The 21,873-nt window shown below is 36.8% G+C and overlaps 1 protein-coding gene across 1 annotated transcript; it reads right to left on the reverse strand.

Annotated features, from left to right (window-relative positions):
• Positions 1 to 41: 41 nt before the first annotated feature.
• Positions 42 to 21,416, reverse strand: LOC128994757 (negative elongation factor D-like). Its single transcript, XM_054419521.1, has 14 exons — positions 21,159 to 21,416; positions 19,305 to 19,386; positions 18,529 to 18,644; positions 11,744 to 11,853; positions 11,335 to 11,444; positions 10,347 to 10,454; positions 9,940 to 10,089; positions 8,238 to 8,368; positions 6,350 to 6,537; positions 5,244 to 5,481; positions 4,019 to 4,229; positions 2,283 to 2,423; positions 695 to 824; positions 42 to 177 (listed from the first exon to the last, which is right to left on the reverse strand). The coding sequence occupies exons 2-14, from the start codon at positions 19,359 to 19,361 to the stop codon at positions 143 to 145; spliced, it is 1,725 nt and encodes a 574-aa protein (XP_054275496.1). The 5' UTR covers positions 19,362 to 19,386; positions 21,159 to 21,416; the 3' UTR covers positions 42 to 142.
• Between the last annotated feature and the right edge of the window lie 457 nt (positions 21,417 to 21,873).

Here is a 21,873-nt window from a genome sequence, read left to right on the forward strand (position 1 = left end):
TATACTGAAGTTGAATCCAAGGAAGTAACATAGTAAACAGATTATTTAAAAACATATATTTGGGTCAAATATGTACAAAAATTATAAAATACACTCTGAAAAATTGTATAAATTAATACTACACTGAAGAAACTTGATTCTTTCAGTGTACAACCATGTAATGGGCCTTGCAGTAAACTGAAAAATAAAAATAAACTATTAGCTTCAAAAATATGAAAAGATACATATTAAGATATCACTTGATCAAAGCGTAATCACATAGCTAAAATCCATTAGTGATTGGCAGGATTTGAACCCAACCCTTGTCTTGAAAGACAAAACACCCGGGCTCCACCACTTGCTTAGCCGTATGATTAATAATAATAGTCAAGGTCAACATGCGTAGCATACTTTTATTCACACACTCCTGTATGGAATGGATATGAACTTGTATGATGGTTTTCCTCTCAACCCTAAGAGCTACAAGAGTAGGACTACAGGCAAAGTGTTCAGTTCATGATTTAACATGATTGAATATACAAACAACAAATGAGTTCATATCATACTTTAATAATTTCAATGACTCTGCTCAAAGTTCTAAATTAATTTTGTACAGTCTGTACAATTTTAAATAATTCATAACTCATTCAATTTAGTTGTGTAGTATATTTATGCAAGATTTTAGGAAGTCTTTAGATCCGCAAAATGTCCTCACCAATAAACTCTGATACGGGATCATTGTCTCCATCGCCCCTCATCGTTCCTGTGATCTCTTCGTTCTCTACAATTGGGAGGAACAACTGCACAAACTCTGGTGTGTAGGGGGGTGCAATGGCTTCCAGTACCTGTGCAAACATGACTGTACAATTTGGGAAACTTGTCATAAAAATAATGGAGGGTTCTAAAGTACCTATATAGTTAATAAAAGAGTTTTCCCTGTAAAAACACTTTTTAACCTACTCAACCAATTTTTACGATTTAGGTGTAATTTTAAAGCTTATGATCTGACAGGGGACAATTTAATTTATTGATTCCCCCCCCCCCCCCACCACCACATCTGATTATTCTCATTTATTTCTAGAGTTCACTTTCAAAGATCCAGTGAAACTTTCTTTACTACGGTTTTACATGTGAATTGTAATTTAATAACAGCTGATCCTTCAGTTGAATGTTTAATAGTTTTATGCACCTAATAACTCTTTTTGATTCACAAACAAAATCTTTGGGAGGTTAAAGGATATTGCATTAAGCCGGGTTTTCCTAGGTGCGGAACACGGAGTGCGGCCTCCTTTGCTTTAGGTAATTTAATGTTACTGTTTCCCTAGAAGCGGAGCTGAACACCATGTTAATCGCTTTTATGCACTCCATTCTCTGCATTCTGCTTCCTCGGCTTTAGTAATTTTGCCTTGGAAACAATTTTTGAACACTAACACAAACAAATTTGATCAATCTCAATTTTAGTTTATTTAATATCAAGCTATAGATAGTTTGGGTTTATATATTATTTTTGTCAAGTGTGTGATAATAGATAGTGGAGCCACATAAAAACACTCTAGAGATTGATAGAATAAGTTTCAATCATGTAGTATATGAAAATGTTAAGAATTACTTACAGGCAGCATTAAAGTGAGTATAGAACGAACACAACCTTACAACTTACAATTACTCTGATTGGTTCTGTGGGAAGTAAGAGATTTTGTTTTATTTTCAGAAAAGTCATAGTCGAATTTATAAAGGTACTATGGACTAACAAATTTAACGAATAAAAAATAAATTATATTATTGACTGTTTTTACACAAGGAATATTAGTAAATGCTTGAGGATAGCTGTAGGTTAAATATACCACTGATATGAACTAAAATAGGTTACACCTTTAGGGCAAAAAAAGTGAAGATAAAGTTGTATACCAATGAATATTTTACAAACAAACTACTGACAATCTGTTAAGTATGGAGATTAAACATTGAGCTGGTTTGAATAGCAAGGAGGTCAGGGTCTCCCCTGGCTCACAGACTACCACAATTTTACCATCCATTTTAGACAAGTAGAGACCCAAAATTTCTAGATTTTACTAGATCAATTTAGACTGATGTTCTAATAACCTAGATCTGTAATGAATATCTCTGACACGGATGTGTAAAGATCTTCCTGGTTAAGCCGCAGTCCCTGATTTGTGGTCTCCTGGAGTCGACCATGTCAAAAATTACATTTTAATGTATTTGGTTGGATTCTTCTATAGGCCTACTTAGAAAAGCTACGAGACATTAGTGATTGGCAGGAATTAAACGTGAGTGTTACTAACCTCAGTTACAAAGTAGCGAATTAGAGATATGTCAGTGTCCCCACGTTGCCAACACTGCTTGATATACTTGACCACAGGCATGACACAACCTCTACTGAGAAGGTTTACCATGCGGTCCAGCAACATTTTGCGCATCTCCAACTGGAAGCAGAGGAAAACTTTAGGAAACAGTATGCATGCTGCAGTTGATGGATTTATGATACATCCCAAAACAATTCACATTGCAATAGATGTATGGTGAGTTTCATGCCTTTTCATCATTGTTAAGATGACGCCTGAGCAATACAATACACCCAAACCAAATCCAATATTAAAGTGAGCTAGTAAATAAAGTAGTAAATTAATTCAGTTGTGCTAGTACATCTGAAACAATGCAATAACAAAATTTTTTATGTTACCCTCTGGATTGCGTTGAATATAAATTTGTGTAAATACCTGCCTCGTTGCAATCCAAAATGTTGCTAGTGTCGCAACTAGTTTTGACTTTCTGCGAAATCATCTTCATTCTTCAGAAGTCAAGCATGTCATGTTAAAACATATGATCCTGATCAAATAGAAGGTCGTTGATACATATTAAGTACATAAATAAATATACACAAACACGGACATTGAGCCGGTAAAACGGAACAGTACATTTAAAAGGTTTAAAAACAAATAAAAAAAAGTACCTAACTGCAGTATGGAGAAGTGAGTCTTCTTCCATCCAGTGGTGACGCATCATTCCCCATGCTGCAGTTACTGTTTTATACTTGTTTTTAATCGTTTTAAATGTACCGTTCTGTTTAACCGGCTCAATGTCTGTGTTTGTCTATATTTATTTATGTACTTAATGTCTATCGACGACCTTCTGATGAAGTGATCATATGTTTTAACATGACATCCTTGACGCCTGAAGATGACTTTGTAGAAAGTCAAAACAAAACTAGTTGCAACACTAACAATATTTTGGATTCTAATCAGATGTTTGCAGCAATTTAATAATAAAAATTAGTTCCTACCTACATGAATTTCTGCCTATCGCTACCTAAGGTGATATTACTCACATGATCCAACTTTAAATTGGAGGTGCGCCAGTAACTTGATTTTTGAGCCGGGCCAAACATAGCCAAAAAGCTAAGATATAACCCCAAGTCAAAAAATCATGCTCAACGTGAGCTATTATGATGACGTTTCCAAAACCTGTCTGTAAAGATCCTTCGATTGACAAATTCACGCTTTTGCCACAATAATTGTGGATGACGATGACAGAGTTTCTATGATTGCAGGAGACAATGATAATGTCTCTCTGCAACTATAGAAGATTTTTCAATATTTTTCTCTGGTTCATACGACCAAAGAAGTTATCCAGAATTTTGCCGCAATCGGGAAAGACGATGATGTTTTGTTGACGGCAGAGATGTTCAGGATTTTCCCGTGACCGCAGAAGATAACGATGATGTCTCTGCAACCTTAAGAGGTGTTAAATACCGCAGGAAATGTTCACGATATTACAGTGATAAAAATTATTTGTTTTTCTGTGTGTCATTGTGACAGATGCACATTACAGTAAATATGATTACTAAATTTAAAACTACTTGTCTAAACACATCATAGAATTAAATTGCATTTTGAAAAAAATAGTTGTGCCACACTAATTTGTATGGCATTACCTGATAAAAAGCTTGGCTCCATCAAAATCTCAGGCTCGCACACCTATACTTCAAATTGATAATCTAAAATATCAATACCTAACTCACTTGAACAAGAATCTCCAGCTCATCTTGTTTTGACTCAAACAGTTTGATGAAGAGTTGGAGAACCCTATGATGTAGCAGTGGATGACATGTGACTACTTCATCTAGAACTGCCAGGTGTATGGGTGTATGTTCTGTACACAGCTTGAAGTAGCTAGGCTCAGTCACAGTACACTCCACCCAGCGTACTACGCCCACTGACACTACTGGATATCTGTAAATAACATATAGTGAAGTTTAGTGGATGAGACACTACTCCATCTAGAATCGTCAGTTGGATGGATGTGCATAGAAAAGTAGCTGGGCCCAATCACAGTACTTCCACCCACCTTAATAGTTCATTTTGAGAATAGCAAGGCTGTAGGAGCATATCTAGATGATGGCTCTGTTGGTAGCCCAAGGTACTGTGAAACTAAATAAGTGATGTCTTGGGTTTGCATTCCATGCAGTCATTGAAAGTTGGCAGTTCAGTTTATTCTTATATTTTACATATTCATTCCGTTGTTATTCTTGATTGAGGGTTTCTTTAAATTACTGTCTCCATCGATCTACTGTCATAGCCAAGCGAGTTAGATCAAATCTGAGACTAGCTTTGTGTTATGTACTTCATCCACTACCGTCGTGGGTGAATCTCGCCCGTAAGGGACGATTAGTATCATCAAAGAAGTTGAAAATGTTGTGAAGGAAAAATTACTCACCCGCCAAATATAAATATCATTCTCGCTTTAGGTTTCTGAGGGATGGGGTCAACCCCGATTAAAATTTGTTGCCAATTAATTGAGAAGAGTGTATTGCAGAAAAGTGTGAGGACGACAGTTCAACTGACAATAGACTTCAATAGTGGTTGAATCCTCAAACAAGAGATATAAAATCACAGATTAATACTTGATTATTACTTGATTTTCCTTCACATTGTTTTCCGCTACGATGACTAGACTAGTCTCATAATGGTAGGATTGATTTAGAATGGTAGTGGATGAATTAAAGAACTGTGTAGTAGTATCAGATCTGAACTAGCTTGCTTGGACGCTACTGGAGCTTGAAGAAAACCTTAATTTATGGACAATTCTTGTATGTTCAACACTTGATATGTATATTGATATGAGGCTGATGTGGATGAGCTCATGTGATATTAAAGGTTGCCAACCCCGTTTACTGTCAAATTCTGACACTCTACTGAACATCTTTAACAACCACAAATGCAACATAAATTTTCCCAGTTTCTCACCTGATACAATGGTAGAGTGTGTTGAGTTCTGCTATCAGCTCTGAGGAGCCTTTGATTGTGCTGCAGATTGTGTGAACCTTCTCGATCGCCCCCATCGTCATCTTCAGCTCTTCTTTGTTCAACGTCTTCTTATTAGCTTCAAACACACTCGCACCATACGCCAAGAGGAATATGTATTTTGATTTGTGCTCTGGGTTCAGCTTGGTTCCAGGTTTGAAAAGTGAATCCACGAGTAATTCTGTAAATCCAAGATACTAACTATGTAATATTGACATGTAGCTAATTAGTTCAATTTTTTTTACACTAGAAACCGGAGATAAATAAAAAGTAATTTGAATAATATTCTACTATGAGTTACTCTTTCTTAATTAATTGGATCCTTTTCCTCTGAAGTTAAGTACCGGTACAGAATTAGTAGCATCTGGATTCTATTTTTTGTCTACATTAAATAGCTTTACAATAATGATAATTGAGCAAAAAAGAAATAACAGTGTCATGTTTTTGTAGAAATGAGAAAATATGTGAACTTGCTTAGGTAAGAACTATTTATGTAGGCCTAGCCTAAAAGGAAACATAAAATTGGAAAATAAATTAACATATTCATAGTGTGCTTTAGCCTAAGAGTGCAAAAGTAAGTTTCATGGTAAAACACAATGTTTGCAAGTTTCAATGTTTGTTTTACAATTTGTTTTTAAGATAATTTAATCCAACCATTGTCTAACATTGTCATCATTGACAATGGTGGTTTAGCCTTTACACAGGAAGATTTGCGGTTTTGTTTGGATAGTCCAAGTTCTAATTAAAATTATGAATGTTGAACTTTTGAGAGGGCTGTGAAGTTGAGTTATACAGGTCCCCTAGGAATCACAAGGTCACAGGTTCGATCCATAAGTCAGAAGCTTTTTGATGGATCGAACCTGGGCCAAACTGTACTTGATCATTATTGATGGTCCTGACTGAAGAAAACAGCAAAAAGAATCTCATTCCAAAATTCCATTTGACAAACATACTTCAGTCAAAAATGTGCAAATTAATGTTTCCATCTTGTTAGTTATGTAATGTAACATTTCATAAAAACAACTGTGTGAAAAGTAGAATTACAATACCTAAGAACTGAGGTATCCTTATGAGGTCCAGAGGTGGGGGTTCAGGAGCGCTGTAGTTGCGATACAACACAGTAATGTCAGCAGGGTTGAGAGTGTTTCGGCTCAACATGGACATGAGAGCCTGCTGGGCCTGAGGGTGAGCTGCCGCCCCAGACAGGGCCATTGTGATGGGCGTCACATCATGCCGGCTGTCAACAAACATTCATCAATCAGCAATCTGCTTAGATACAACAATGTGACATCAGCAGGTGTTGTGACTCAACATGGACATGAGAGCTTGCTGGGCCTGAGGGTGAGCTGCCGCCCCAGACAGGGCCATTGTGATGGGCGTCACGTCATGCCGGCTGTCAACAAACATTCATCAATCAACAATCTGCTTAGATACAACAATGTGACATCAGCAGGTGTTGTGACTCAACATGGACACGAGAGCTTGCTGGGCCTGAGGTTGAGCTGCCGCCCCAGACAGGGCCATTGTGATGGGCGTCACGTCATGCCGGCTCCGGCTGTCAACAAACATTCATCATGTCAATGTGACATCAGCAGGTGTTGCGACTCAACATGGACACGAGCGCTTGCTGGGCCTGAGGGTGAGCTGCCGCCCCAGACAGGGCCATTGTGATGGGCGTCACGTCATGCCGGCTGTCAACAAACATTCATCATGTCAATGTGACATCAGCAGGTGTTGCGACTCAACATGGACACGAGCGCTTGCTGGGCCTGAGGGTGAGCTGCCGCCCCAGACAGGGCCATTGTGATGGGCGTCACGTCATGCCGGCTGTCAACAAACATTCATCAATCAACAATCTGCTTAGATACAACAATGTGACATCAGCAGGTGTTGTGACTCAACATGGACACGAGAGCTTGCTGGGCCTGAGGGTGAGCTGCCGCCCCAGACAGGTCCATTGTGATGGGCGTCACGTCATGCCGGCTGTCAACAAACATTCATCAATCAACAATCTGCTTAGATACAACAATGTGACATCAGCAGGTGTTGCGACTCAACATGGACACGAGAGCTTGCTGGGCCTGAGGGTGAGCTGCCGCCCCAGACATGGCCATTGTGATGGGCGTCACGTCATGCTGGCTGTCAACAAACATTCATGTGACATCAGCAGGTGTTGTGACTCAACATCAACACGAGAGCCTGCTGGGCCTGAGGGTGAGCTGCCGCCCCAGACAGGGCCATTGTGATGGGCCTCTTGTGAGCACACAACCTTTTAAGCGAGCCACAAAGGCGAGCTCCTCTATAAAACTTATTGCAACTGGTGATATTCTGTCTAGCTGAAACTACTGCAGCGGTTCTAGGAACATATTTTTGTGGGAAACAGGAAGAGATTGATCATTATATTTTTTATCCGGACCCGTAATTTTTTACAATAGTCGGGTAAGCACCATAACAGAGCCGAGCAAGTAACAAGGGGCAGAGCAGTACATTAAAATATTTTCATTATATTCACAATTCAAGGTGATTAACGATGTGAATTTATTAATTTTTGAAATAAATATTTTCAAATACAACATGTTTTGTAAATTTTTATTACTGATTTTTAGTGTAGATGATGACATAATTATATTTGTTATATTCCAGTTTCTAACTACAGAATTACAAAGAACTGTTTTATGAATGTTAACAATCTATTTTTTTTTTTTTTTTTTACAATTGCATGAGGACGTGTACAAATCAAATGGATGTTGAAAATGGTATTGATTTATTAGCATTGTAAATAGCTGATTGGGTTTACAAGAAGGTTTTGTGTGAAAGGGCATCCACCGTGGTGTATGTAGAACCTAAATACGTACAGAAATCTCTATCTTTCTAGGTGGGTCAAGTGAGTCACCGCTCCACTACTGAGTACTGAGTAACATTTGACAGTTGGCCTACCTGAGCTGAGCACATCTGGTAATCTCCTGAGCGAGCCGCTTCATGTTTGAGCCTCCCTTGTTCTCTCGGGACAGAACCTGCAGCAGCACCAGGCTGTAGACATACGTGTGTTGTCCATGACACACCATTTTCTGGAACAGGGTAAGGCTTTAAAGAAATAATTAGTGTGTTGGACAAATTAATATATAGTCATTAAAGAACTGATTAAAATTATGATAACGCCAAAATAGTAAGAACCAACTCTTAATCAGTTATCAGCTACAAATTGTTCTTACTTATCTGAGTGTATTATAATTTTAATTTTGTTTCCTTTTTTGTTAACAAGAAATATTTTAATGTTTTTTTGGCTAATTTTTTTGGCAAAGAGTTTTAATTGCACCAAATAATTGTCCAAACTATTTCAATCGGTAACAATTAAATCTTTAAATTTAAACAATCTTTCTACTGCATTTTCATAGACTTTACAAAAGCTTACGACAGTTTAGACAGAAAAAGAATATGGAAAGTAATGGAAAAACAGGGAATTCCAAAAAAACTTATAAAAATGGCCTCATTAAGTGTCCAAGACTCAAAATGTAAAGTAAAAGTGGAAGGACAAGTGTCAGAGGCTTTCTCAGTAGACACTGGAGTGAGACAGGGAGATGGAATATCCCCAATACTTTTCAACATTGCTCTAGAAGAAGCACTACAGAAAGTTAAAAGTTCAGAGGTAGGGATAAAGATAGGAAAGAAAATAAATATTTTAGCCTTTGCGGATGATGTTGCGATATTAGCACATACAAAACAAGACTTAGAAGATCTAGTCAGAATATTGATTGAGGAAACGAAAAAGGCTGGCCTTGAAATAAATGATAGAAAAACTAAATATATGCAATGTGGTAGACGAGATGACCAAGAAGAGGACAATGAAGTCCTGCAGATAGAAAACCATGTTTTCCAAAAAGTGAACAATTTCACCTACCTGGGAGTCTTATTAACAAATGATAATAATGAAGAACTGGAAATAACTAACAGACTCAATGCTGCAAACAGAAGCCTCCATGCATGTAACAAAATTTTGAGCTCAAAGCTGTTATCCCGCAATACTAAAGTAAGAGTTTATAAAACTATAATTAGACCGACACTAATGTATGGATCTGAGTGTTGGGTAATGAGCAAAAAATCAGAAAAACGGTTAGTAACTTTTGAAAACAAAATTCTTAGGAAAATATATGGCCCAACTAAAGAAGATGGATTCTGGAGAATTAGACATAATTTCGAAATAAGAGAGCTATATAAAGACCCAGATATAACAGCTGAGGTAAAAAGCAGACGCATTAGGTGGGCGGGTCATGTCCTCAGAAGAGAACATGGCACAACCTTAAGCAGTGTATTAAGGAACGACCCAGAAGGCAGAAGACCACCAGGCAGGCCTAAACTGAGATGGAAGGACCAGGTGCGACGGGACTTGAGGAAGCTGGGTAGAAATGAAGACCAGGCGCAGGACAGAGAAGGCTGGAGGCAATGTGTAGGCGAGGCCAAGTACCACTTGGGGTACCTATGGCCACTGCAAGAAGAAGAAGAAGAAGAAGAACAATTAAATCTTATAGTATCTATACCAAAAGGACTACTTTGCAAGCAATTGAAATGTCCAATATTTTATATGGCTTTTATAAAAACAAATTAGAATTAATTTGTTATAACACGCTATTAGGTAACTCACGGCACACTCATCGATGCTTGACTGCCAGTCATCGGTTGATTGGAGGAAGCCAGCAATAGCTGTCTTGAGTACTCGCGAGAACACCTCAATCTGCTGTGCTGCGGTGCTGATGCTGGTGATCTCCCCTTGGAAACCTGCATCTGAGATTAGCTGTTTCAAACAAACACAGAGACATCAACCAATGAGATAAAAAATATTGAATTTCGAACTTTGTGTCTTTTTTTCCTTGTGAGATGCAAACAAGTTAATGAGCCAGTTGTTGAGTTATTAAGTAACTTAAACCTCGCAAAATAAGAAAATAAGTCAATTTGAAAGACACATTATGATAAACATACAGATAATAGTAAAAGAGGATGAAGATCAAATAATCGGGAATCCTTATTTGTTTTACTATGGAAAACCCTTACCTTGATGGTAAAATTCAACATGAGACAGTCTGGGTATTCCTCGGCCAGACGGTAGATGAGAGAACGCCATGTGGGATGTTCTATCATTTCTGTTAACCAGGCAGGGGTCTGCAACCACAACATAGACTTGCTAAGTTACTACTTTGTATAGGATGGAGAGGACACAGCCTTGCAGCTGCAAGGTTGAGACTTCTGAAGAAGTAAGTATTATTATGTGTGTGTTTTATGTGTTCTTTGACTCGTCTGCAACCTTTCATCAGGTGAGTTAGCTGTGTCCTCTCCATCCTATATATTTATTTAATCCAAGCTAAATGTGTTTTCCTAAAAACATAAGTTACTACTTTGTAGTAAAGTTTATTGAGGGAAAAAATGTTTACTCATTCCATTGACAATAGCCACCATCTATCTACGTCACAATCCTTTGATCACGTCACAATCCGCTTTGATCCACGTCACAATCATCCCCAGTCTTCTTTAACGATTGCTTTTTCACCTCAATAGCTGACTTGCAAGATTATATGAGGATTTTGAAGCAAAAATGTTATGTGACGACTTAGGCGATTTTAACTTCAATCGTGCAATTGATTACACGTATGAAAACTACCGACTGTCAACTGATGTCATATTTGCATTTTTATCTTACGATACATTTAAGTAACTCATACTGGCCTATTATTAATTGTTCCAAGCTCGATTGGGTCAGTTGGGATGCATTAGACTATATGAATTTGAACGTATGGTGATTTTGGCCTTTGAAATACAGAGGAAAGGCCCGGATACACGCATAAAAAATTGCACAAACACCAAATGAACATGAATTATGCATTTACAGGACCAATACAATGTGCTGTACTTTTTGTTGGTGAGAGACTACCTGTTCTACAGCTAACCTCTTACTGAGCAATGCAAGTTGGTAGTTAAGAGTGTAACTATAGGTGCAACTGTGTTAAAACGCCAAATAAACTAAACATAAGAAATCTATACCAACCTCTCCCTCTTCTGTGAAGATGGTATCAGCCTTTTTAGGATCAAATGTTTTCAATATCATGTCTTTGAGATGGTTTTCAACCATAGCTTGAACTTCTGTCACCTTGACTCCTAAAATGCAAACAAATTGTATTTTGGGGTATGACAAAATTCTATGTTGACCAATGTCTTTAGAATCACAAATAGATAGTTAACATAATACCAGCCAGCTTGATAGGTTGATGTTGTTCCAAAGCCACTACTTTTTATTTTCCAACCACCAACCATAAAAGTCAATTTAGTTAGGAAAACATTTTTTTCAAGTTGGAACATGATAGTACTAAGTACACTAACTATGTTAGTAACAAAAAGGTAGGTAATGATATCAAAATAAATTTTTAGTTTAAAAAAATAATAAATTGGTTGCATACCACCCAAAATGAGCCACTCGGCCACCAGGTTAGCCATTTGAGCCACAGCTTTATAGTTTGCAGACAACAGCTCTATTACTTGCTCTGGACTGCCTCCTGCCTGGAAATATCTAAAAAAAAAACGTAGTATCAACAACCATAGTGTAAATAAAAGTCATTTCTTAATGAGTGTTGAATAAATTATCAATATCAACATGTCAAGATTAAATGAAATTAACAAGAAAATGGTATCAATAAATCACTGCATCTTGACAATTTTCAAGAGGGAAAATGGATATTTTCCATTTTGTGCTAGATGCAAAATAGACATTGTCTCATTATAAAGAAGTATATTTTTAAGGCGAGTTACACACCGGTATCTCCGACATAATGTCGCCGATATTTATCGTGCTGGCGACATGCCTCTCGAAAACCATCCTATGTTAACTTATGGAGCTATACACACCAGTGTCGCAGCGAACCAACCGGTTGGGGTTGAACAGACATGTCTCTTGTCTCTTGGGCCCGCGCATGTGCAGAACACGTTTCTAGTATATTGACAGCCTTTCTTCAATGCTAATTGATTACCGATAGTTATTATCCTCGATGCTACACTTATCTTTGAACAGCTCGCACAGTTTTTTAAAGGTTTTCGGTTTCATCCTATGAAAGTTTTCAAGCTTTTCAGGTTGTTGAAACAACTGCCTTGTCGAAGTAAATTGACTGGACAACTGATTGTCTTTACAATAAGGATGGGTCCAGAATTCTCTTCGAACATGTATTCTTCGTCACCGTCTTCTTCTTCTCCTCAACACCAACAGCAACAACACGTCATCTTCTTCTGACGATGACATTATTAAAACTGACAAATTTTGTAATTCCTTCACTTTCATGTCGCCAGCACGTGCCTCTTCCCATGGTTGTATTTTATTATACGTCACAGAGATCATGCCCGTGACATCAGAAATATCAGCGACATTATGTCTGCAATACCTGTGTGTAACCCGCCTAAACATAGGCCTAACGTGGAGAGAGAAGAATTTTTGAGTTTCATGAATGAGAAGAATAGGCATTTTTTGGGTAGGTATTTCAAAGAAGCTTGGCATTTTAGGTGGGGATTGGGAATCAAATTTAATGTAGCCTACCTATGAAATTACTTTAAATTTTAATACTTGAATCCAAAATTATATTTGAGAGGCAATGTATTAACTTTTTTCTTAGGGGTGGGTGTACTTGTTAAATAAACACAAATTGCTTTGTGTTTATTTGTGAACTACAGTAGCTTTTTTTTATTATTTTAGTTACATATGTATTAAAAATGCATAGTTAAATTATTTTTATTTTCTTTCTTATATTTTTATTCTATATTTTTTTTTAGCTCCAAGTGAATATGTACTATTGTAAATATGTGGTTTCCCTGGACACTAAATTAAAATACCTAGCTCAATAAAATAAAAGGGCAAACTGAATTATTAAACTCAACACTTTTAATTGAACCAACTAAAGAAGACATAGATTAGAACGATTATTGTTTTTAACAACACATTTAACAATTTAACCATCTGGTATTCATCATTGAAGTATAACATTAAAAACAGACATGTGGCAAATATTAAATTGCACTCAACACCCCTCCTCAATTTAATAATTTTACATTTGACACAATTAACAAACAAACAATCCTAACATCTTTCTCAAATTGCCAAACCGAGGTGCAGGCAGACTTTTTGTAAAAATGTCTGCAATCTGATTTTCCGAACATATATATTCTGCAGACATGATTCTCCGCTGGTGAAGTTCCCGCACAAAATTGTATTTAACATTCACATGTCTCAATCGGCGATGCTCCCACTTCTGTAGAAGTCGTATGCAAGATTGATTATCTTCCAGGATGCGGATTGGTAACTTAAGCAAAATTTGAAAATCTTCTATCAGATACTTCATCCAGAGTAATTCGGCTGCTGCTGTTGCCAAAGCTACATATTCCGCCTCTGTAGATGATAACGCAACACTAGATTGCTTCTTTGTTGCCCAACTTACAGTACTTCCAAACACTTGTATGAGATAACCTGAGGTCGATCTTGAATCTCCACTTTTATTCCAGTTTGCATCAGCGTAAGCCAGAATAATGTCATCTTGTTTGCTCTTTCGATAACATAATTTTAAGTCGATTGTTCCTTTTATATATCTTAGGACTCTCTTCAAACATTTCCAGAGTTCTTCTGTTGGGTCACTTTGATGCCTGCTTAGGAAATTTACTACAGCACTCAAATCTGGCCTTGTACCAAGCATTGCATACATTAAGCATCCGATTACTTCTCTGCACGGCTTATCAGTCTTTTTTCCGCCTTTGATTTCTAGTTTTACTTCCATTGGCGTTTTGACTGGGCAACAATCTTGCATGTTAAATCGTTTAAGAAGACTCTTTAGGTAGGCAGTCTGACTTAAGTACATTTCCCCCTCACTCCTGGAGATTTTGATTCCCAAAAATGTTTTTGGTTCTCCCAATTCCTTGATTTTAAACTTCTCATTCAACTTTACTTTAATTTCCTTGATTTTCTCCCTATTATTTCCTGCCATGAGAATATCATCAACATAGAGCACAAGATACACGACAATATCATTTTGTATCATAACGTAAAGACATTTACGCCATACTACATTATTTTGACGAACTTCCCACGCAAGTATTTAGTCCAGAAAACAGCTGTTTGCCGCCAGCTTATTCAAATGGAGTTTCATTGCGTACTACTGTGCTGCAATGAGTTTTACCGGACACCAATCAGCTGATTGTACTGTATTTAGTATTTAGGTGGCAATGAGTGGTTATAAACAAAAACATAACCTCTCAATGACTAGTGATTTTTAGTCCTTTAGTTGGTGGAAATATATAAGGATTTGTACAGATTTAGTAGTACGGCGTAAACTATCGTACGTCACTCGTCCAAAATGTGTGTACCGGACTCGTATGGTAATCCCGTACTCGACTTCGTCTCGCACGGGAACGACCACACTCGTCCGGTAAACACTTATTTTCAGGACTAGTAACGTAATATACTATTGTCGGATTCTGATTGGGTGAAACCAACTGAAATGAGAAATGAATGAATAGCTTGATTCCATGCTAATGGTGCCTATTTCAAGCCATATAGCGCCTTTTGCAATTTGCAAACGGAGCCGGATGTTCCTTCAACTCCTTCAGGAATGGACATATATATTTCCTCCTTCAGTTCACCATGAAGAAAAGCATTGTTGACGTCAAATTGCATTGTCTAATTGTTCAAGAATTAATCCACGTTCGTTTGCTACAGCCAGCAACACCCTAACTGTTGCAAGACGAACCACTGGAGCATATGTTTCTTCATAGTCAAAACCCTTTCTCTGTGAACATCCTTTGATAACAAGTCTTGCCTTGTATCGTTCAATATTTCCGTCCATGTCTTTCTTCAATTTGAAAACCCATTTACTGGAGATAGCTTTCCTTCCAGGTGGTAGTTCAGTGTAAGTCCAAGTTTTGTTTTCCTTTATAGAGTTAAGTTCTTCCTTAACAGCTTGATACCAATGATCCTTATCATCACGTGCTGCAATATCCTTGTAACTTTGCGGTACATCATCGACAAAAGATTCAGCATTCAGAGCAAGAACTGCATAATCCTGTAAGTATCTTGGCACATTCCTCTTTCTGGTAGAGTGTCTTATTGTTTCTTCTTCACTTACATGATCTTCAATTTCTTCTTCCTCTTCTTCAAGATCTGGTATAGAAATTCTTTGATTTTCATCAGACAATGATCTGGGTTCTTCTTTGTTCTTGTCTTCCTTTTTACTCGATCTGGATTCATGTACATGATCGGGAATCCAGTCTTCAATTGGTGTGCTCTCAAAGTTAAATTTTTCCTCATAAAACACAACATTTCTTCCAGTGATTATTTTTCCTTCTTCAGGACACCACAGTCGATAACCATTAGGACAATATCCAGTAAAGTAACACTTCAAGCACTTGCTGTCAAATTTACTCGATATTAATTCCTTAGGTAACAGCAAATATGCTGCACAGCCAAAAACTCTTAACTTACTAAGATTAGGCTTCTCATTGTACCATAAAGCAGCAGGGATCTTTCCTCCTAAAGCTGATGTCGGACTTCGGTTGATTAGATATACAGCAGTTCGAACAGCTTCTGACCAAAATGTCTTACCTAATTCACAATTAAGTATTAAACAACGAGCCCTTTCAACAATAGTCCTGTTCATTCGTTCTGAGACACCGTTCTGTTGAGGAGTATATCTGATTGTGAACTCATACTGAATTCCTTGCTCCTCAAAAAACTGCTTCAACTCATTTGACATGTATTCACGACCATTGTCACAACGAAATCTGCTAATCTTTAGATTGAAATGAGATGTAGCCAAAGCATGATACATCTTGACGTATCGTGTGACTTCCGCCTTCGATTCTAGAGCATAGGCCACCGTGAAATGAGTAAAGTCGTCAATAAAAGTGATGATATATTTCTTACCGTCAAATGAAACTGGTGAGATTGGACCACACAAATCACTGTGAATCAACTCAAGAGGTCTGGTGGCACGTCTCCTGTTCTGATTGTAAGGAAATTGTGATTGTTTCCCTTCAACACACTTTGAACACTTTTCTAAGGGTAATGTTGAAGTATTCAACTCCATCCCATCTACCTGCGACCTGAGACTTTTAATACAACCATAGCTCAAATGACCAAGCCTGTTATGCCACAGTTTCATTTCTGTTTCAGTTGAAGAAGCTGACAAAGCTTTTTGTTGCAAAAAATTTAACATATATAACTGAGAATTGTTTCTTTTTGCAACCGCAACAGTTTGATTATCTTTCTTAATCAAGCCACATGAATTTTGAAAGATAACACAAAAACCATTCATTTCCAATTTTCTTACTGAAAGTAAATTGTAACTAATTCCAGGTACAGATAAAACATCTTTGATTGTTATTTTAATTTCCTTCCCTTCAACAACACTAGTGACATACAATTCCCCTTTACATTTTGCTTCAAGATAAGTTCCAGACTTGGCTACTTTGATTTTAATAGGCTGTTCTAATTTCTTAAAGTTAGAGAGACATACCTCATTACTGTTAACCAGATGTTCTGTTGCTCCAGAGTCTAATATCCAATTTATGGTATCTGCTGAACAGTCTTCACTTGATGCTCCAAAACAAAATGCGACATCTTCCTTTTTGGTGTCGACCACGTTCGCAGAATTATTTGTCTTTGATGGGTTCTGTGGTAATTTGACTCTGCAGTTAGCTCGTTTGTGTCCAAGCTTTCCGCATCTGTGACAAGTGAAATTGAACGAGTTGCCAGAAGTTCCTTGATTTCCTGGAAAATTTTTCTTTTTCCCTGGTTGAGACTGGAAGGCAGTAGGAGGTGATGTACAATCAAATTCAATTTTTCCAACGCCCCTCCTCTTTGTCTCCTCTTCCAGCAGTCTGACCTTCACAAAGCTTAGAGATAAGTCCTTCATTGATAGAGTCTCTATGGCCGTGACAACGACGTCATATTCTTTGGGCATGGTCAGTAGTAGATGACAAACAATGTCAGATTCCTCGACAGTTGCTCCTGTAGAACGTAACTCTCTTATGACTTTGTCAAATTTCAGAAAGTGACGATTTAAAACATCATTCTTCGCATCAAACTTCATTGTTAGTAACTGCTTCCTTAGTAGAAGTTGGCTAGCTATTCCTTTCCTTTCAAATGTGTTGCAGAGAGATTGCCATAGTTCAAAAGCAGTTGCCTTGTCTTTTGCATATTCCAAATGGCTGTCGGCAATACGCTGTATAATCTGCGACTTGCACTTTTGATCTTGTTTCGCTAATTCCAACAACCTTGCTTCCTTCCTCTCTCGTTGTTCATCTGTGTCTTTATCCAGAAATTCAACTTTGGTAACATAAGATTCCTTTACAAAAGATAATAATTCTAATTCCTCCAGCAGAGTTTCAATTCTAAATTTCCAATTGCTGAAATTGGTTCCATCAAACAATGGTATTCGATACTTTTCATGTTCAGTTGCCATATTAATTCAATTTGATTAGCCAGGTAAAAAAAATATTAACAAATTCCGTATTTAAACAGCCCTGGGCCCATAACCTGTAAATATGTGGTTTCCCTGGACACTAAATTAAAATACCTAGCTCAATAAAATAAAAGGGCAAACTGAATTATTAAACTCAACACTTTTAATTGAACCAACTAAAGAAGACATAGATTAGAACTATTATTGTTTTTAACAACACATTTAACAATTTAACCATCTGGTATTCATCATTGAAGTACTGTATAACATTAAAAACAGACATGTGGCAAATATTAAATTGCACTCAACAACTATGAACTAAACAAAAAAATCTGCCAACCACATAGACAGGTTAAATGTACCATAACAGTTGGGTGTTGACAAATGAGGCTTCCTACGAGGAACCTAAGTTTGTAATAGGGTTTTTTGTTTAATTAAGCACATTTTCATTTTTTATTAGACCTAGGCCAAGTTCACTTTTTGCATCTGGTTTTTATTTTTGTTTAAAAACTAAGATTTCAGATTTGGTTATCTTTGAAGCTAAAAAAATAAAGAAAACTCTTTAAAAAATGTCTTCCTATTTAACTGGATAGAATGAGAAACTACAACAAATAGAGTTGAAACAAATACACAAAGATACATAGCTCTTAGAATTATATGAGTATTTGGATCTTAGGCCTACATTGGGATTTAAAAGCCTGTAAGATTGAACCCGGGTTCTGAAACATCATTTTCATGACAACTAAACTTACTTTTTCAGTTGGGAAAATATTCCTGGTTCCATAATATAATCAGGAGTGCTGAATTTTTCTAAGCATTCTTTCAGCACTTCCTGCGGATTTTCCATTCCATCTTCTCCTCCATCTGACTGGAAAACAAACAAACTTACTTTTGCTGCAGTATATTACTGTAGGTCTCATGATAGGCATTGGGACCAATTTACTTTTTTGTTTTAAGGTCCCCAAAGGCCAAAAACACCATTCATAAAAATTTATATACCTAAGTCTGTTAGCACGATGGATTGAGTAATATTAACATGATTTTGATAAAATTGATATGTAGGCCTACAATCTTGAAAACCTACGTTTATTCAAACAAGTTAGCGAACCAGCATGACTATAGAAACAGAGGGGTTTTCCCATTCCGCCACATTTTGTATTATGTTGTTACCCTAAAAACATAATACTTTTTTTAATTATTTTATAAAGCTTAAAAAACAAATAATTTAATATATTTAAGTGTTGTTGTTTGCCAAATTACAAAGAAAAGCTCAATAAACAGTAAATTCCCATACTAAGTTTATAGGCTAATAATAATATGATTATTTATTACAGTAGGCTACTTACTAGCCAACTTTGTATTTTGGAGATAGGTAGCTAGCTATTAAAGCCTATTATTAGTATATTAGAATAGACTTTTGGTAGATTTTACAAAATTTTAAATAATGATTGAACCATGTTAGATGTTAACTAACACTGGTTTTTTAGGCCATAGTTTAAGTACAAAGTGCAAATACAAAAATACTTACTTCCAGTTCTCCCATATCCCCTTCCCAACCCTTCTCTTCTTCATAATCTTCGTCCATGATCGAAAAGTATTAGATCAATTATCTGTAAAATTTAAAATTCATAAAAAATAATTGTAAAACTTCAAGAATAGTTTCGAATTTAATACCTATTCCAAAAGATGCCAGGCAAAATGAGGTAGGCCTATTATTGTCTACAAGTTGGCTCATCACTTATTTGTAATTGTATTTTAAAACCTGCTTGCATTTTTGAAATTATTATATTTTCCCCAGTGTTTTAATTGTGCAAAAAAGTCTGGAGATAACATGAACTAACAACTCGGTTCATTAAGTAACCTAACACCTAACCTAACCTACCACTCACTAATATAATAAATAAATCCTTACAGCAAGGAATTTTTCCAACCGCTCTAAAGACAGCTAAAATATACCCAAAATATAAAAAAGGGCCACGAAGTGAACCTAGCAGCTATAGGCCAATATCCCTGATCCCAACATTCTAAAAAAAATCAAAAAAAATTTACTTGCTAGACTCCTAAACCATCTTGAACGGCATAGCCTACTCACGAATAAACAGCTTGGATTCCTCAGGGGTAGATCAACAACAACAGCCCTGATACAGCTGACAGAACACATCATAGACTAATTGGAGGAAGGATGCTCAGTGACCAGCCTGTTTCTTGACTTAAGCAAGGCCTTTGATTGCCTCAATCACGACCAGCTACTACAAAACTAAGGGCACTAGGAGTAGGAGGTAAAGAAGCAGAATGGTTTGAATGCTATCTCAAGGGAAGAAAGCAACTGGTAGAAATAAATCACACCCAAAATAACATAAACTACAAAATCCAATCTCCAACAACTGGTGTAAAAAGAGGGGTTCCACAAGGAGCTGTACTGGGGCCAGTGCTCTTCCTCCTCCTCACGAATGACATGCCAAACTGCATGGATGATGCCTGCTCCATTATAATGTACGCAGACGATATACCATGCTTACCATCTCTAATAAAGCTACTAATGAAAGGCTTGAAACAAATATGATCGCATGCCTCAACCAAGCTAAACACTACTGTAGGCTATTAACAATGAGTCTTAAATAAAAACAAAACAGTACAAATTATTTTTAACACAAAAAATAAAAGTACAAACTTAGCACCTCTCCCCAGCCTGGAAGCAAGCAACATAACCAAATATCTAGGTATCACAATTGACTCAAAATTGTCATGGAAGCAACACATTGACCAACTTGGCAAGAAACTCTCGTCAGGTACCCGTGTAATTTGAAGGCTCAAACAAATAAGTGGCCTGGAGATAGCTAAAGTTGCCTACTTTGCTCTTTTTGAAACCCACTTAAGATATGGAATAGTGACATGGGGAGGAACATCAGCATCCAATATGGAAAAGATTCTTACCCTACAAAAACAGCTATCAGATGCCTAGCAGGACTACGCTACCAAGAAAGCAGCCGGGAATCTTTTAAACAACTAAAAATCCTCACAGCAACCTCACTCTACATCCAGGAAACCATTCTGCATGCAGTCACCTCACAACAGTTAAGACATGATGAACTACATAAATAAAACACAAGACATGCCACAAATTTCACCCTAACACTACACCGCAGACCGTGCCTATTCGGTAAATCGGCCCTGGATGTGTACCCATCTATATATCCATCCATCTATCCGAATGTAAATCTATCCAACCTCGTTGGTCAAAGATGAAGAAAGCTAAGTATGTAGCCTATTTTTTTTTTTTTTTCGAAGGATATTAAGGTGGATTAGAATACCTATTATACCAGAGCATATTAGAAATAGGCCTAATTCAGTTACAATAGCCTAGAGTAAAGTGGTTCCTCACCTTCTATAAATACACCATACCCTTCACAACTGGAATGATTATTTCAACTGTGAGTATACATAACTCATAACTGATTACACATGACAAACACATAAATGAAAGAATGGTGCTCAATTAACAATTCGCAGGATGGTTGGTGTTGGTGTTTTGTTTTCCGTTTTGTTATTAAACGAAACGGAACGAGCAAATTATTACGATGATGATTATAGGTTAACGAACACACAGGTTTTAAGAGGTTAACATTTAACAAAATGAAAATACCAAATACAATAGACTAGACCTATGTTACAATCACTGAGTTACAATACAACAAACGAACAAACTGACAATTAAAAGTGACAACTCGAAACTCGATTGGCAAAACAGGATGATGGGCCTTGTAGGTTGACATGTAGCTTAAATGTAGCAAAGGCTTGGGACGATAGCTGCTAGCTTTGTTGGGGACTCTAAACGGTAATATTTTTACTCTAAGAAAGAACTTACAGTACTCTCATTCCAAAATTAAAAATAAAATTCAGTTGGGTAAAAAAAGAAAAAAAATAATTTAATCCATGACCTCCCTGCAACAACACAATTTGAAAATTTCTAGAATTCTACAAATGTTTATATTTTTTCATTGTAAATAGTGTGAAACTTAAGAATTTTTTATCATTATTTGCAACCACGGCCGTCTTTGGGCCCATTTCATAATAAATTACAAACTAATATTATTAGT

This window comes from Macrosteles quadrilineatus, unplaced genomic scaffold (genome assembly GCF_028750875.1).
Source record: "Macrosteles quadrilineatus isolate MER2022 unplaced genomic scaffold, UCM_ALF_1.0 Scaffold_5__1_contigs__length_97177068, whole genome shotgun sequence".
In the NCBI taxonomy this organism is placed as follows: Eukaryota; Metazoa; Arthropoda; class Insecta; order Hemiptera; family Cicadellidae; genus Macrosteles; species Macrosteles quadrilineatus.